We start from the raw sequence: 16,866 nt of genomic DNA, 5'->3' as shown, positions 1-16,866 counted from the left end.
TAATGGTATACAGCATAGTGAATGTATTTAATGCCACTAAATTAAACACTTAAAAATGGTAAATTTTGCTGTATAATTATACTTTAATTTTTTAAAAAGCTGCATCCACCTTAAAAAATGGTTAAATTTTATGTTATGTATATTTCACCACAATAAAAGAGTTAAGGAACAAAAGCCAATACCAATATGGACTGTTTTTTCTAAATCCATCTCCCAAGTAAAGCACGGTGCAAACATGACTGAATTCACACTGCTTTGGAAAAGGTAAAAAAAAAACACAACACAGGGCACGTCCCAGCAATCCAGAGGTCAGCTCAGCGCTTCACTGCAGCGGCCTGGATTCAATCCCTGGTCAGGGAACTAAGTTCCCACAAGCCATGCAGCACGGCCAAAATAAAAAGAACACAGAAAACGTAATTCATACATGCATGGATGCGTACTAAGTCACTTCAGTTGTGTCTGACTCTTTGCGACCCTATGGACCACAGCCCACCAAGCTCCTCTGTCCATGGGATGCTCCAGGCAAGAATACTGGAGTGGGTTGCCGTGCCCTTCTCCAGGGGATCGTCCCAACCCAGGGATCGAACCTGCATCTCTTATGTCTCCTGCATTGGCAGGCAGGTTCTTTACCACTAGTGCCGCCTGGGAAGCCTCAACTTATACATGAGGGTCAATAAAAATGTATACACACAGTGACAAAAATCAGGTTTTAAAACCAAGTGACTTAAACTCTGGTATACATTCATGGGGTTCTGGCCTATCAGGTTATATTATAAAGCAGATTATTTTTCCTTTAAAAGTTAGGACCTCCAGGCCCCAGTCCTTCTCTAAACTTCTTACTATCCATTCACCCCAGCACACACACACACAAGCTGCACAGCACCTCCTCACCAGCTACCTCATCCCGAGCCTGGAGAGCATCCAACTCCTTCTCTGGGAGCAGAGAAGGGCTGCCCCTTCTCTCCTAGATCATCCCAGCCAACAGGGAAACCTCCTAGACAACAGCATGCTCTTCACCAACGGGACTTAATGCTGTGAATTCTTCTCGGGTTTACCTATCAATGGACTCAGTTTTCAAGAAATAAAGACCTCACTGATGCTTTCAAATTTTGCTTAACAAAGTGACTTAGCTGCATGGAGACAACAGAGACCTACAATCGTATCACGTGGCCGACAGAACAAGGAAAACTGGGCTGAGGGCCTATACGCTGCTGCCCTCTCCCAACTGGCCAGTGACTGACCTTTGTACTCAGGGGTGAACTCCTTCATTTCGGGAGGGAGGGACTCGTAGAAGCGCTGCTCCCGGGAGATGAGGGGCTTGCACACAGTGTGGTCGTCGTAGCGCATCATGCTGCTGTGTCCGCCCACCTGGTGGATGAAGGGCTCCAGGAGGACTCCCCGGTCTCCGGCCCGACTTGCGTTCTTGCCATACTGCCCCACTTCCATGGTTTGACAAACACACATTGCGTTGGGGGCCAGTTGCACACTGAGGCCAGAGGATGTAGCACATGAGCCACGAAGGAGAGCTACGCAGAAGGTCCTGGCAGGCTGAAAACCAACGGTCAGAGTCTGCTCAGCTTATTCTTCTCTCCTAACAGGGAAGAGAGGAAAAGAGAGAATCAAAACACCCGGCAAGCTCCAGTTTCTCTGGAGTTCACAGAATATCCACTCCTGAGGAAGAACAGGGGTGTGTCTTGCTCCCTGCTATGTGTTCCCCAGAAGGACAACTGTCAGATACCTGGGAGTGAGCTGGGCTGAGCTCTGCTGAATGGTGCAATGTTGGTTGCCTCCACCCATCTTTTGTACCATTCTGTCTGGATTTCTCACAACATCCAGTACTGTTAAGAGTCTTTCCCCGGCTCGAAGAAAGGGTTTTACCTCCAAAATCAGGTCACATGAGATTCCCAACTTTTCTGCTTTAAGGTGTCAAGGATCTGGCAGGGAAAGCCCTTCCCTCCTGAATTGTAGAAGCATAAAAAGATTTTGTTTTCCCCCAAAGGAATTCAGACTTCATATTTCTTCTACTTTAAATCTATGGCCATCAACTTATGATCATGCCAAGCACCACAGAGCTTCCCTTCCTGTTTGATTCTACACAAACAGCGGGACACGGAAAAGCTCTTTGTACTTAAATAACCTCCTTTTAATATAAGTTTTCCCTCAAGAAAGTTACTATAGTGCAACACTTAATAATGAATATATCTTTTAAATTAGGAATATAGTAGGTAGGCAGGTGGCGGAGCGAAGGACAGCAAGTTTGGGATGAACAGAGGCAACCTATTATATACAGGATGGATAAACAACCTCTTACTGTGCAGCACAGGGAACTGTATACTCAATCCCCTGTGATAAACCATAATGGAAAAGAAAATGAAAAGTAGCACGTATAACTGAGTCACTTGGCTGTACAAAAGAAATTAACATGGTACTGTAAATCAATTATACTTCAATAACATTTTTAAAACTTAAAAAGGAACATAGTAGGCAAGACAACATCTGAAAGATCAAGACTAAAGGAAAAATATTTATAGAGCAGAAATACGGCTTTACCTGTAAGAGATAAACTATTAGTTTTTCTGAACCTCCTAATTACGGGCAAAATGAGCTATACTATGCTGTGCTTAGTCGCTAGTCGTGTCTGACTCTTTTCGACCCCATGGACCATAGCCCGCCAGACTCCTCTGTCCATTGGGATTCTGCCAGCAAGACACTAAGGTGGGTTGCCAAGCCCTCCTCCGGGGGATCTTCCTAACCAGGGATCGAAGCCAGGTCTCCTGCATTGGAGGTGAATTCTTTACTTTCTGAGCTACCAGGGAAGCAAAATCAGCTATATAATAACACTACTGCAAAATGTAAAATTTTCTTTACTCCAAAGCTGTCCAGGAAACTATGTGCTATCAACACCATTCCCACTCCCCTAAACGGATCAGCATCCCTTTAAAGGTATTCAAGTTCTCCTTCTTTGGGATATGGCTCAGACCCCATTCTCTCCGTACAAGAGTTTGATCACACCTCTGCGTCCCCTGTGGCATCCTGTGCCAAGTCTACAGCAGCAATACGTTCACTGTCCTGTCATCTCTTTGTCATCTGTCACCACAGCCAAACCATTCTCTTATTAACTCCATCTCGGGTTTGAGGCAGTTCCTGGCACAGAGCAGCGCTCACCAAAAGAAAGAAAAGCTTGTTACAATGAATTAAATAATCCGAGGAAGACGACCACAGTGAGTAAAAGCACAACTATATGAAAACAAAACATGAGAGGAGTGGCAGTGCTCAGGACACGAATCAACTGCAGAAGGCTTTCCTCAGGGTTCCTGGAGGCGCCCCCGTGGCAGGAGACTTCAGGTAGCAATGCCAAGTGCTTCCTGCCCTGCCTCCTCCCCTTCACCCTGGGATGGCCTCTGATCACAGATGGGATACCAGGAAGGTGCTATGCTGTCTAGCCTGCGTCAGTGGGTATCTGGTTTAGGAGAGGGGGTCAACAGTGCCAAGTGCCCCAGAGGAGTCAGGCATTAGAGCCATTCCCCTGGACTCTGAGTTCAACATTCTGCAGTCTTTTGGGGGATCCTCTGCAGCCTCCACAGGACTGAAAGGCAGAATGCTGTCCGATCTCCAGTCAGATCTGGCCTTCTGATATTGTTTCCACAGGATGTCTACATAAAGTCATGGTACTGTTTCTGGGTCTGAAATACTTTCTGGGAAATAAACATGTAAAACATACCATGTTTCCATAGCTCTGTTTTGGTATTTCTTTTTAAATAACCTGGGAACCTGAAAAAGTGGACATACCTACGGGTCTACAAGGTGCAGAGCCTTGTAATGACTTACAAGTAAGAGACTTCAATTTTCCTTGTGAAGACATGCCTGCTGCCAACTCTGTGGGGTATGCCGATGGAGGTGAAGGGCTTGGGCTTGCCTCACCTACTGCACAGTCCTGAAAGTTCTAGCAAAAGCTCTGACTCGTTCTGATAAACAACCAGAGGCTGTTCTTGACGTCTGGGGTCCACCAAGGCCCACTGAAAAACCTGTGGGCTGAGAGCTATGGATGACGGGGTCTAGCTCCGCTACTCCTTTCCTAACAGAGTCCCAGCGTTGTTCACATACACTGAACAACACCGTTCACGTGTTCTTCACGTTGTTCCTTGAGCCAAATTTCAAGGGAACATGAAACGCCATTCAAGCTCAGCGAGAATCCTGAACATTACTTCATTTCTTATGAATTGACTTAGGAAAAAGCATGTGACTCTTTTTCCCAATGAGATGAGGGGAAATTGGCCAGAGGTTCTCTGGGAACTTATCCTGCTCTTCACACACGAGAAGGGCACCTCCTCTTCCTCAGGTTATTATTCCGATATCTGGATGTGACATCTGAGACTACTGCAGCTACCCCATGACTCTCAAACATCCCTGCCTAGGACAAGGCCAACACGCCGAGCACACAGACCATGAAGAAGAAATCAGGGCTCCTGAAACTGTCACTGAAGTACTGGATATCTTGTTATGTAGCAAAAATAAGTTTCCCTTTATTCTTCAAGCCAGTCGTATTAAGGTACTCTGTCACTTGTAATCAAAACCATCATAAATGAAAGGACAGAAATAGTTGCATCAAAATCCCAAAGTCTCCAGTTAATACACTTTGCACATAAAGTGGTCACTAACTGTTTTCTGATGACAGCAAGGAGACTTTCAACAAATGATGAACAAGCTCTCTCACTAATGACAAAGGGCATAGTCTCCATAAGCCTCAAAATGAAAAATGTGATTCTCTCATCTTTCCAGTGTCCCTGAAGGCAGAGTATCGGAATTCTGTCTGGTCCACAGGGCTGGTACCAAGATACTAAACAAGAGTCTGACCAACAGAAAACTCATTCTCTCACATGTAGAAATGAACCTGTCCAAATGTTCAAATAATTAGCTTAGAACGATTCTACCTTGCTTCAACAGGAGGCAGATCATAAAAGAGATGTATACTCTTGCCACTTCAGGACCTTACTGATCACTTTTTAACAAATGGATCTAAATGCAACGTAGTCAATAAACTGTACTTTCCAGAGTGTAGTTACTTCTCGAAGATTTCCCAGACTGTCCTCTGCAGATACACTGACCTCACTTCAACTAGTTTATGCCATTCAAGATGTCAACAGCTTCTGGAGTCTTTTCTAGATTTAAGAAACTCCCAGCATGAAGAAAAACTTGTGAGTTCTTTAAAAAGCTACAAACTGTCAAAAATATCACATAACAGAAATCATGAGGGACAATGGTTTCATTCCCATAGGTTGCACTAGAAACAAACAAAAATATGAGGCAAAACTAATACAATTATGTACAGTTTAAAAATAAAATAAAATTGGAAGATTAAAAAAAAAAAAAAAAGAAACAAACAAAAAACTCTCTACCAGGACGTTTCTTGTTTTGTAAACAAAACTGCCAAAGGTTTCCCCTGGGGAAAACTTTGTATTAATAAATAGTGCTCTTTTCCCTATGTGGCATTTTAGAAATCGTGGCCAAGTTTCAGTTTTCTGTAGAGATCTGCTCTCATGTAAATGTGTTTCCAAGTTACCAGTCTTGTCTGCTTTCCAGGTAACATTCAACAAGGCTTTTCCCTGGAAAGGTGAAACCCTACAGATACAGACCTCTATGCTGGCAAGGGTTGGCTTCCTGGATGTCAAGGAAAGCAATGAAGGATTGTGCTTAAGCGTTACAAAATAGTCACTTTTCCCCTCCTATTTTCCTGCCCACCCAGCACGGCATGCAGAACCTTAGTTTCCCAACTAGGGATGGAATCCATGCTCCCTACAGTGGAAACACGGTGTCTTAACTGAACTGCCAGGGAAGACCCACAAAATAGCGACTTCAATTCCACTACTCACGCAGACCCAGGACCCACAGGCATGGAGGAACTTGAGGGGCAGAAAGCTGGGGCAGAAAGCTGGAATTTATTAAAAGCATCTCCAGGACTCGAAGAGGCTCCCACACGTTCCCCAGTCATCCCTGTGGCCCTCTGCTATGACTGACAAACACGCAGAGTGAAAAGCAATGGCAGTTAGGATTGAATTCCTATAGCCTAATTCTTTTGACAGTAACATCTGAAGTGGCATTCACCCAGATTCAGAGTTGAAAGGAAACGTACTATTTTCTTTCCTCTCTATACCTTTTTTCCTTGGCATAAACAGGGCATTTCTCATTTTGGAGACATTAAGGACTATGAAAAGAAAGTAACAAGGAAGAACATTCTCTGGGTTTTGAGAAGGATCCTAAGGAAATTGTCTTAATCTGTTTCGGCTGCTGTAGCAGAGTATCACAGACTGAATGACTTACAAACAACAGAAATTTCTTAGTTCCAGAGGATGGTAAATTCGACATCAACGCAATGGCAAATTTGATGTTTAGTGAGTCACTGTGTCCTCATATGGTGGAAGGGGTGAAAGGGCTCTCTGGGGCTTCTTTTATAAGGGCACTAATCCCATTCATAAGGGCTCCATCCTCATGACCTAATCACCCCAAAGGTTCCCCTTCCAAAAACCAACACACTGGATATTAGGTGTCAACATATGAATCTGGAAAACAAACATTCGGTCTAGAGCAGGAATCATGATCAGAGTTTTAAGCTCTGCTACCACAGTATCTATTCTTTGTCTGATTAGACTTCACCATTTCTGCCGTGACTTGGTAGAATATTTTGGCGAGGAAATCTTGTTTTTGTGAAAAGGAGACTGTTATTTTCTATGAAAATAGTTTGTAACTTTCTGGGTATTAGCATGAAAACTATTTTACTTTAAAATGTTTAAAAATAAGAAAATTCCCTCTGTGGAAACATGATACATTTCTGTATTTAGTAGTAAAGCTCCTTTTTGTTGAACACAATCTTAAATAATGAAAATTAATTAACAATATTCTCTAATATTATGCATTAGAGTAGACAAGACCACTTGTGCTGATTACCGTGTCATTTTCACTGGGCTGTTTGAACTGTGGTCTGAATCAGGCTCTAGGGGAGGCAGGAAAAGCATTAGCACCAAGTTAGGCTTCGGTTTGCCAAAACAGATTCTTTGGAAAATGCTAAGTTTGGGGCTTGGCAAAAGCATGTGGTGATTAAAATTACATGAATCCTACCCTCTAAAATACCAGATGCAGTTTTAGTCCTTTTTTGTCTTATCATAAAAAGATTGTCTGTGCCCTAATGAAAGGACCACTGGTTTGGTTTGCAGGGTTTTCAGTAACAGCTGCATCTTCTTCAACACTGTCACCAGCCGCACGAGCAGAGCAAAGGTCTAACACTTGAGGATGAGAAGCAGCAGGTATTCTTCACAAATGTGGATGCTGCAAAGAGGGGCTTAAGTAGCAGCGATGTCCTCCAAATATCCTGGTGATGGATGTTCAGACAGGAAACAGTTTGTGTGGGTCAGTTCTTTTAGATCCCTGGCAGTTTATATTAAAATGGTTAAAATTCTGTCAGCTTATGAATGGACTGCTTCCCCAGGGCTCCATGCTCTGCCTATGAGTTTGTGCACCACCAGCTATATAGTCTCTGTTTGTCCTTCATTTTCTTTAGAAAGCTCTGGTTCCACATTTTACTGCATAAAATGGGAAGGAGGCTATTTTTTAAAAGAACCTGCTGAGATTCTCAAGTTGAATTTTTTTTTCACTGGTGAACAGCAACACATGGAAATAAATCTGCCCTGTAAAGACATTAGTTAACATTAGTTAGACTGACCTTCTGGTTATAGTAACTAACTTCTTGAACATATAATTGAACTCTGACATGAATTATGTCTCTATTCAAATAAAATAAAGTTTCTCATATTGCTTAAATTAGTATTTTCCTTTTTCAAAGCAAAGCTGTTGTGAGGTGAAATGATTATAAGGTGTTATTATGGCTTATAAATTAATAATTGGGATATTTAATTTTATAAAAAAAATTAAAATCTGTGCATTGTGGTATATTCATACAGTGGAATACTACAGAGAAATGGAAAAGAACCAACTACTACCAAACACAGCATAGAAGAATCTCACAGGTGTGATGTAGCAAGAAAGAGTCTAGATACAAAAGAGGCCATGTGCTGTGATTCTATACATACATGAAATTCAAAATGATAATGAAAATCTCAACAGTGGTTTCTCTGGGAAAATACTGAGAAGGAGCATGAAGGTAGAGGTGACAAAGCTGAGCACTGTACATATGCACTCAGCTGTGTGCCTAGATTTTCAAACTTTACTCTAAGTCAGAACTTAAAAGAGAATAAAGAACAAGAAGAGTAGTCCTCTACACCAGCAGAATACACTAGAAAATGCAAACTATTTAAATATATTCCATTTACAACAGCAACCAAAACTATATAAAGTACCTATAAATCTTTAAAAAGTATTACAGATCAATAATAAAACTTTACTGAAGGACCTAAAAGAAGACATAAATACACCATATTCATGGAGTGTGGGGCTCAATAGTGAAATGCAATGCAATTTCAACACAAATTCTAAGAGGGTTTTTTGACAAACCTGACAATCTGACTTTATATTCACATGGAGGAGTGATGTCGCTAGACAGCAATGTCAAAAAGTAATGAAAGATCTGCCCTCCCCACTAGCAAAGCTCCTTATGAAATTATAGCAATTAAGACAGAGTGTGATATTTTGCAAAGAGAGGCAAAAAATCTTAGGCTCAGACATGAGAGTGGATGTGTGTAACTGAAGTAGCATTTAAACACCCATTTAATCAATTGAAAAAGATGATATAATCTCATAAGAGGCTACACACAGATAAAATTCTGTCCTTACCTCCAACTATACTCCAAAGTAAATTCCCAACATACAAATGTCCAAAATAAAACTTGAAATTAGAAAAAAATTTAAATGCCTTTTGACAATAGATTAGGTAAAATTCCATAAGACATAAAACACACAATCTACAACAGGAAACACTGATGAATAAGACCACATTAAAAAAAATGTTAATTGTAACAGCTTTTATTGAAGTATAATTTACAAACCATAAAATTCACTTAAGTGTACAATACAATGATTGTTAGTAAATTTACAGAGTTGTACAACAATCCCCACAACCTAATTTTATAGTATTTCTATCACTCCAAAAGACCCCTCATACCCACTCACAATCGCCCCATTCCTACCACCAGCCACAATAAAATTATTCTTTTTTGTATAAGAGAATCATAAGTAAAGATAAAAGTCAGACAAAGAACAGGTATTTGCAATATTGGTAATTATCAAGAAAATCAGTTAATAATATATGAAGAATTCCTATAAGTGGAGGAAAATAAGAAGATGGAAAAAAGATGAGGCTCAGTGGTTAATAAACACATGATTAAATGCCCCTCTTCACAAATACTAGAGAAATGCGAACTTAAACAGGAAATGATTTCAATTCTATAAGACTGGAAAAAATAAAAAGTATAAACATCCCAAGCACTGGCCAGCCAGGTAGAAATGGCTTCTCTCTTATGATGATGATGGCAACACAAAACCAAAGTTGTGTGCACTCCACAACCCAGCACACACCCAAGAGAGCAAGTTCAAAACGCTCACCGCACCACTGCTGTAACAGAAAAATGGGCAATGACCCAAAGGTCCACCAGCGGAAGAATGGAAAAATGAATGAGTGTATTTATAAACTGTACAGTCCCGAATTAATAATCCACATGTGTCAACATGAATACATTTCAAAACAAATTGGAAAAAGCATGTTTGGAAATATTTCTAGTATGTCATCATTGTAAATTTTTAATACATAAAACACTATACATGAATTTATGGACACATATATGTATTAACAAGAACAATGATGTGGAATGGAAGAATGTGCATCAACTTTACAGGAGGAAAGGAAAGGAGGAAACTGGTTATCTAGGAAGAAAAGGGAACTTCAGCTCTTTTAATAATTTTTAATTTCTTTTGTAAAAAGTCTGAAACAAATATGGTGAAATGTTAACATTTTCTAATCTCTGTGCCCAGCACACTAGTATCATTCTCTGAACTTGTGTATCTTTAAATAAAACAAAAAGCCTTCACAGCGTTAGAAGCCTGATGTTAATACATAGTAAATGACAGAAGAACGTGCTAGCAATGGTTCCAAAGTAGGGTATGAATACCTGGAATTGGGTGAAGTGAAAGTTGCTTAGTCGTGTCCAACTCTTTGCAACCCCCATGGACTACAGAGTCCATGGAATTCTCTAAGCCAGAATATTGGAGTGGGTAGCCTTTCCCTTCTCCAGGGGATCTTCCCAACCCAGGGATCAAACTCAGGTAATCCCACATTGCAGGTGGATTCTTTACCAGCTGAGCCACAAGTGAAGTCCAAGAATACTGGAATGGGTAGCCTATCCCTTCTCCAGGGGATCTTCCAGACCCAGAAATCGAACCGGGGTCTCCTGCATCACAGGCAGATTCTTTACTGACTGAACTATGAGGAAAGCCCTAATTGGATAGAAAACATTAGAACTGCTTGATCTGTCTTCCTCACTTGGCCGTCAAGCACCACTCTCCTCATTCTCCTGGTACTCAATCTACTTTGCTGGTTCTCTCTCTTCTTCCCACACTTTTAACGCTGGAGGCCTCGGGGCTCAGTCTTTGGTCCTCCTTTGTTTAGCTACACTCTCAGTTCAGTCGTCTTTCTGGAACACCAAATTCATATGACTGACTGACTATTTGATCTAGGAAGTTTAAATTTAACGTTGCCAAGACAGAACTCATCTCCCCAAAGCCCCCCAAACCTCTCCAACCTGCTTACCCATCCCAGCTCCATCTTTACAGCTGCTCTCACAAAAATCCTGACAGTCATTCTTGATTCCTCTTTCTCTTAGACCCCAGCACAGTAGGCTATCATGTAACCCTACTGAGTCTACCTTCAGATCATGTCCAGATCCAGCTACTTACCATCTCCAGTGCTACCACCTGGTATGATCACCAACATCTCCCCTCTCCTCACTGGTGTTCCAGCTTCCATCATGGCCCTCCTGCAGCCTGTTCTCAACACAGCAGCCAGGGGCTCTGTTAAACTGAGAGAGCATGTGACTTCTCTGTTCAAGACCCTGCAATGGCTCCTGTCTCACCCAAGGCCTTGCCATAACCTTCAAGTTCTGCATTCCTCCCCACCCCCATTTTCCCTCTAATCTGATTCCTATCCTTTCCCCCTTTGCTTATTACCTCACTCTAAGCCACACTGGCTAGACACACAGGGAGATTCCTACTCTGGGGTCTCTGCACTAGCCATTCCTTCTGTCTGGACCATTCCTCCCCCAGATATCCAAGAGGCTAACTCCCTCACCTCCTTTGCTCAAATCTCTCTCCATGTTTCCCCTAACCTCCCTAAGTGTAAACTACAAACCCATCTGGATGTTCCATCTTCCTTACTCTGCTCTTTTTCTTTTTTCAAGGCATGTTCTATGTTTTATTTATTGATAATGTCCATAGTTTATTATTTTTATTATAACAATGTCAGATCCATGAAGGAAAGCTTATTTTTTCACTATATATTATTCAACATGTCCAGCATGTGGTAGCGACACAATAAAAAGAGATGTATACACATGATGTATATAACAGATGTGTACAGCAGTAAAAGTACACGACATATGAAACATGTTCATGACAGGACAAAATTTTTCTCTCTCTTTTTTTGTTTACTATTAGGATTGTTAACTCAAAAAAGTTTACAGATTTCTAACCTAGGGCTACCAAAACCAGAACAAAGAGTTAACTTGGCTTTACAGAGAAGAAAGTATGATAACCAAAGGACAGAATTCCAAACCAAAGAAAGAGAACGTAAAATTCTGTTTTGACTCTAAAAAGAGTTGATACATGAAAAAAGAGGTTTAAATGTACCTGGTAAAAATGGCAATTAACAGAAACTAAACAAGATATGTAGGAAAAAAGAAGATAGCCTATGAGGAAGATGATAAGATCATTTTTATTACTAATACAAAAGAGAAACAAGGGGCGAAAATAAGACAAATATACGGAAAATCTCAATTATAAAGAATAAACCATCTCAAAGAATTTAAACTAAATTTAGGAGATATAACTAGTTTTGTTTGGTTTAATTCAACAACAAAGCAAGGCTAGAAAGTGGCAATGAATAAAAGCCCTGGCAAAGACAAAGAAATTCCAATCAGATATGGTGGAGAATAAGGTCCAAACTATTTTAAGAACTAGGAGGGCACTGTCTTCACAGAAAGAGAAAGACAATACCTGGTCACCAAGTTTGTCAGCTGGGCGGGCACAGACACTCCAAAATGCAGATCAGCAGAGTGCACTCTAAGGAGCTGGTTTAGAGTTGGTAATTTTGTGGCTAATGTATTTTTACAGCCTCAGACTAATCACCTGAGTTTGGTATGCAATCTTTTTGTAAAAAGAAGTATCCTTGGTACCTTCAAACTGCACAGGTATATTTGTAAATTTCCTCATATTTTCATTAAAACTGGTTTAGAAATCCAACATTTCTACTTCTAAAACTAAATATACTCAAGCACTAAAAGTATAATGCCAAAATATCATGATTTTAAAACAAAGCATATGAAATCTATTTAGTCTTTTAAAAGTCTATAAAAAGTAATTTAAACTTGGTAATGCAAGAATGCTAAGTAAAATTTTGGCAATATTTCAATAATTTATCTTTGGTTTGTTTTTTACTCTCCAAGGGAAAAAGAGCAAAATTACTCAACTGAAAAGAACACAATGGACAGATATAGTCACTCTCACAGAAAAGAACAACATATAAAGCTCTAGTTGCATAGCTCTGGACTTTATGAAAACTCATTTCTAACTGTTTCAGAGATAAAAAGCTGATGCGGACTCTAAGAGGAAAAGATACCCTCAAATACTTTCAAATTCAAGGACAAAAAACACTACAGCTGAAAACTAACATGAAAGCATATTTGTTCTCTAAAGTATATAATCAAGGGAAACTAATGTTTTCTTAAATTCAAGTCAATTCTTGCTTTTATTAATACACATGGGACTGCAGGTGGCTTCCCACATGGCTCAGTCGGTAAAGAATCCATCCACCTGCAATGCAGGAGATGCAGGCAGACGCGAGTTCAAACCCCGGGTCGGGAAGATCCCCTGGAGGGGGGCATGGCAACCCATTCTAGTATTCTTGCCTGGAGAATCCCATGGACAGAGAAGCCTGGTGAGCTACAGTCCACATGGTCACAAAGAGTCAGACACGACTAAAGTGACCGAGCACGCACACGAGACTGTAGGTGCTGGTAAGATTAGTTATACTTATGAGGGTAAAAAAAAACAGTCCTTCCTTCGCACCCCAAGAACTGTTTCAGGAAGATGCTCACAAACCTCACCTCTGAGGAAGACGGAAACATAGAGAACATTCTTGAGGTAAGTATAGCTGCCAACCTGATTGCCCTTCCAATCTACCAGGGACTGGGACATCCCTCACCTAGAAACCAGAAATATGTGCAAAGACCTAGAGCAATCTGGGAGGTCTGAAATAAGGGGTAGGGGAAAAGAGGCTTAAAGGTATCCATTTTGTTTATCCTCAGAAAAGAGGTTGCTTAGACATCTGGGTCCTATCCAGAAGCAAGGGACCCAGTGGCACCCTTCTGAGGATACCAGGCTGAGAGTAAACAGGGTGAGTTCCACTTTATACACACGCACACACGTATATATACACATATACACATACAAATACTTGTGCTTAGTCATGCAGTCATGTCTGATTCTTGGTGATCCCATGGACTGTAGCCTGCCAGGCTTCTTTGTCTATGGGATTTCCCAGGCAAGAACACTGGACTGGGTTGCCATTCCCTTCTCCAAGGGGTCTTCCCAAGCCAGGGACTGAACCCAAGTCGCCTGTGTCTCCTGTATTGGCAGGTTCTTTACCACTGAGTCATCATAACAAATTCTTTCTTTTGCTTTTGTTTCTTCATTTTGTTTTGTTTTCTTGGGCCGTGTCATGTGGCGTAAGAGATCTTAATTCCCCGACCAGGGATAGAACTCATGCCCTCTGCAGTGAAAGTGCAGTTTTAACCACTGGACTGCCAGGCAAGTCCCCCCAAAGCCAAATTATTTAAATGTTCTAGTTTTTCATCTGGGCAGTTGTTTAGGTATATACAGGTGTAAAAATCATCAAATTTTGTGCACTTTATCAGTATTTTATACTTCAGTAGGAGTTACTTTAAAAGGAAACAAAAATTTAACAGGGAAAAACCAATCATTTGAGGAGAAAAAAATCTGTGCTTAAACTAACACTGGAAGGCAGAGCTTATCTATCCTGAAAAGGCACAAATGACGCTCCTGCTGTGCTGCCTAAACACTGCTCTCAGTTTCCTCACATATAAAGTGAATGTACTGCTACTGGTCTCGTGGGTCTATTAAAAAAGAAATTCCTTCTCTTTTATCCACTTAGTTATTCAAAAAAAAAAAAAAGGAAAAAAAGCCATGAAGACCAGGGACTATAGATTCCAATCAAATGAGGAATATTACATACTGGTTCTCTCTTTGAACAAACTATAAAAAATACAGTAAACTAAAAATAAAAGATACTTCAAAATTTTACTAAAAGGCTCTCTTAAAGAAGCAGTATTTCAAGAGTAATTTTCTCGCTTCAGCCAACTCCCACATGAAAGTTTCACTCATCTTAAATACCCACCTTACCTTCCATCCAGAAAATAGCTTTTTAGCAATTCCATAAGAATCAGTGTTATTCTTTAGGAGATTTGAGACGCTTTAGAAGAGGATGCTGATAATCAAGTTCTTGGCTGTAAAGAAGTAGTCATTGAACACTGGCACAAGAAGTCAATGAAACAGAATTCAATCTGCCCAACATAGGTATGAATATACAGTGTAGAAATGACCTCAATGGGATGGGGTGTTAGGGATGAATACTCATCACTGCTCACTGCTCCCAGAAATTAAAATCTAGAACACTTAGCTAGGACCCTCTGGTTGGTACTAGTTTTCAAATAGCACCCATGGAAGATCATCAGACAAAGAAGAGTCAAGCTTTTTTTAAAAAAAGAAAAAAGTTGCATATGAATTAAAATTAATTCACATGTGTAAGTTTTTTTGGTTTTTTTTTTTTTTAGGTAGCAAAATAGCAGGCACATGACCAATGGTCTAAAGAGGCAGTACCAATTGTGACTGAGCTTGGTTACTTACAAAGGCGCAAATCACCATGGCCAGGCTCCACAGAGAGATGCAGGATGAACCCTGTGGATGACCAAGAAGCCTCCTAACCTGAATCAATTAACAGAAACCCAGGATCATGACAAGTAAATGAAGCTCTTAAAGCAAACAGACCCCCTCAATCTAGAAGCTAGTGTCTACTTGTAATAGTTCCTAATTATTCCAACTTCCCACTTCAACAGAATGCCCATTCGTTTCTGACTTAGCATGGGTATATCTGGAAATCTGGCAAAAAAACAGAAAATGAGACTTCGAGCTGAGAACTACAAGGAGGAGCAATAACAAAACTGGGCCCAGAGTCCATAGAACTGTTCAACTTTCTCCTAAACAGTGTCCGTGTGATGTAGTCTGGGGGTCAGGGAAATTCTACTCGTGGATATTTACCACAGAGAAATGAAAATATGTACACACACAGACTTGTATGAGAACATTTATTACATCTTTACTCATAAGAGCCAAAAACTAGAAACCACCCAAATGCCTACCAGCAAAAAATACAGCCATAAAAAGGAATACTACTCAGCAATAAAAAAGGAAGACACCAAAACAGATGAATCTCAGAAACATCATACTAAGCAAAAGAAACTAGATACGAAAGAAAATATAACCAATTCCCAGTTCTCACAGTAGTTATGTTCTATAAAGTCACTGCAAACAAAAAAAAAGTTAGTGAATACTGAGCTGCTGCTCCTAGAGGAAACAGAGTTAAGTTTCTCTGAGCCTCTGGTCACAGCACTTTCACCAATCAATTTTTAATCTTTCAGAGCTACACACATATAAGATATAACCTTGTATGTATATTACTGTTTAAAGACACTTTATTAAATACATAGTTGATTCGTTAACACTGAACTCTCAGCCAACTGCACTATAACTCAGATCTGAACAAATCTTATCTATTATCTAACACATGTATTTTGTTCATAAGGCACTTTACATCCTTCTTATACTTAAGATTAGACAGCACTCCAGCATTGGTTACTTGGGAGCCATTTTAACCAGCAAAATTATCCATGAAAAACACAAAAATATGAAAAATCATGCCATAAATAGATCATGAAAAGAACACCTGTTTAGAGAGCGAGTCTCCCCCGCTTTTCAAAATTCACTTCACACCACTGTGTTTTTACGAAAGATGGACGTTAGCATCGCTTTCACTAGCCAGAACAGATCCAAAGAGCGTTTTCACTTTTAGGGAAAGGCAGCAAGTGAAAACAGCATTCAGTATTTGTTTTGCAGGGAGTCATTACAAAGGCAGAGTGCACCCAGAGCAGCAAGAGTGGCACTGCCAAGCTCCTTTCCCAGGAGCATCTCAAGCTGCTACAGCTCTGAACTGTCTGTGAGCATCTGTGCGCTATCTTGATTTACACTGTACGTCCGTTAGCAAGATGAGTCCTAAGGTAATTGTTTTTTCACTTTATGTCATTTTGGCTCACAAAAGGTTTCACAGGAGCACTCTACATTCATCTGAAAGCACTCTACTTTCACCTGAAATCAAGGCAAATCTGACCTACAGCTGAAACGAGGCAGCACAGTGGCACCTTGCTCCCCTTCAGCTTCCTTATTTATTGCCAGCTAGCCCCTGATGTAAATACATCATTTACCAACCCAGAAGTTTATAATACAGTGTTGACTGCAACAAGGTACCAATTAGGGTGTCCTGCATGATCTCATTTTTGTAAAACTTACAAAAAATCACTT

General features: G+C 40.4%; 1 protein-coding gene across 3 annotated transcripts in view; it reads right to left on the bottom strand.

The window, feature by feature from the left end:
• IP6K1 (inositol hexakisphosphate kinase 1) overlaps window positions 1-16,866 on the bottom strand; it is a 37,529-nt gene that overhangs the window by 15,911 nt on the left and 4,752 nt on the right. For 2 of the 3 annotated variants that reach the window (XM_061396900.1, XM_061396899.1), the window contains exon 2: window positions 1,242-1,591. In XM_061396900.1, the coding sequence (XP_061252884.1) occupies window positions 1,242-1,464 (223 nt within the window). In that variant the 5' untranslated portion in view covers window positions 1,465-1,591. The remainder of the gene's footprint in view (window positions 1-1,241; window positions 1,592-16,866) is intronic. The other variant, XM_061396901.1, reaches the window with a different exon arrangement.

Source organism: Bos javanicus, chromosome 22, assembly GCF_032452875.1.
Source record: "Bos javanicus breed banteng chromosome 22, ARS-OSU_banteng_1.0, whole genome shotgun sequence".
Lineage (NCBI taxonomy): Eukaryota > Metazoa > Chordata > Mammalia > Artiodactyla > Bovidae > Bos > Bos javanicus.
Note: the sequence above shows the minus strand (reverse complement) of the source record. Positions and strands in the feature narration are given on the sequence as shown.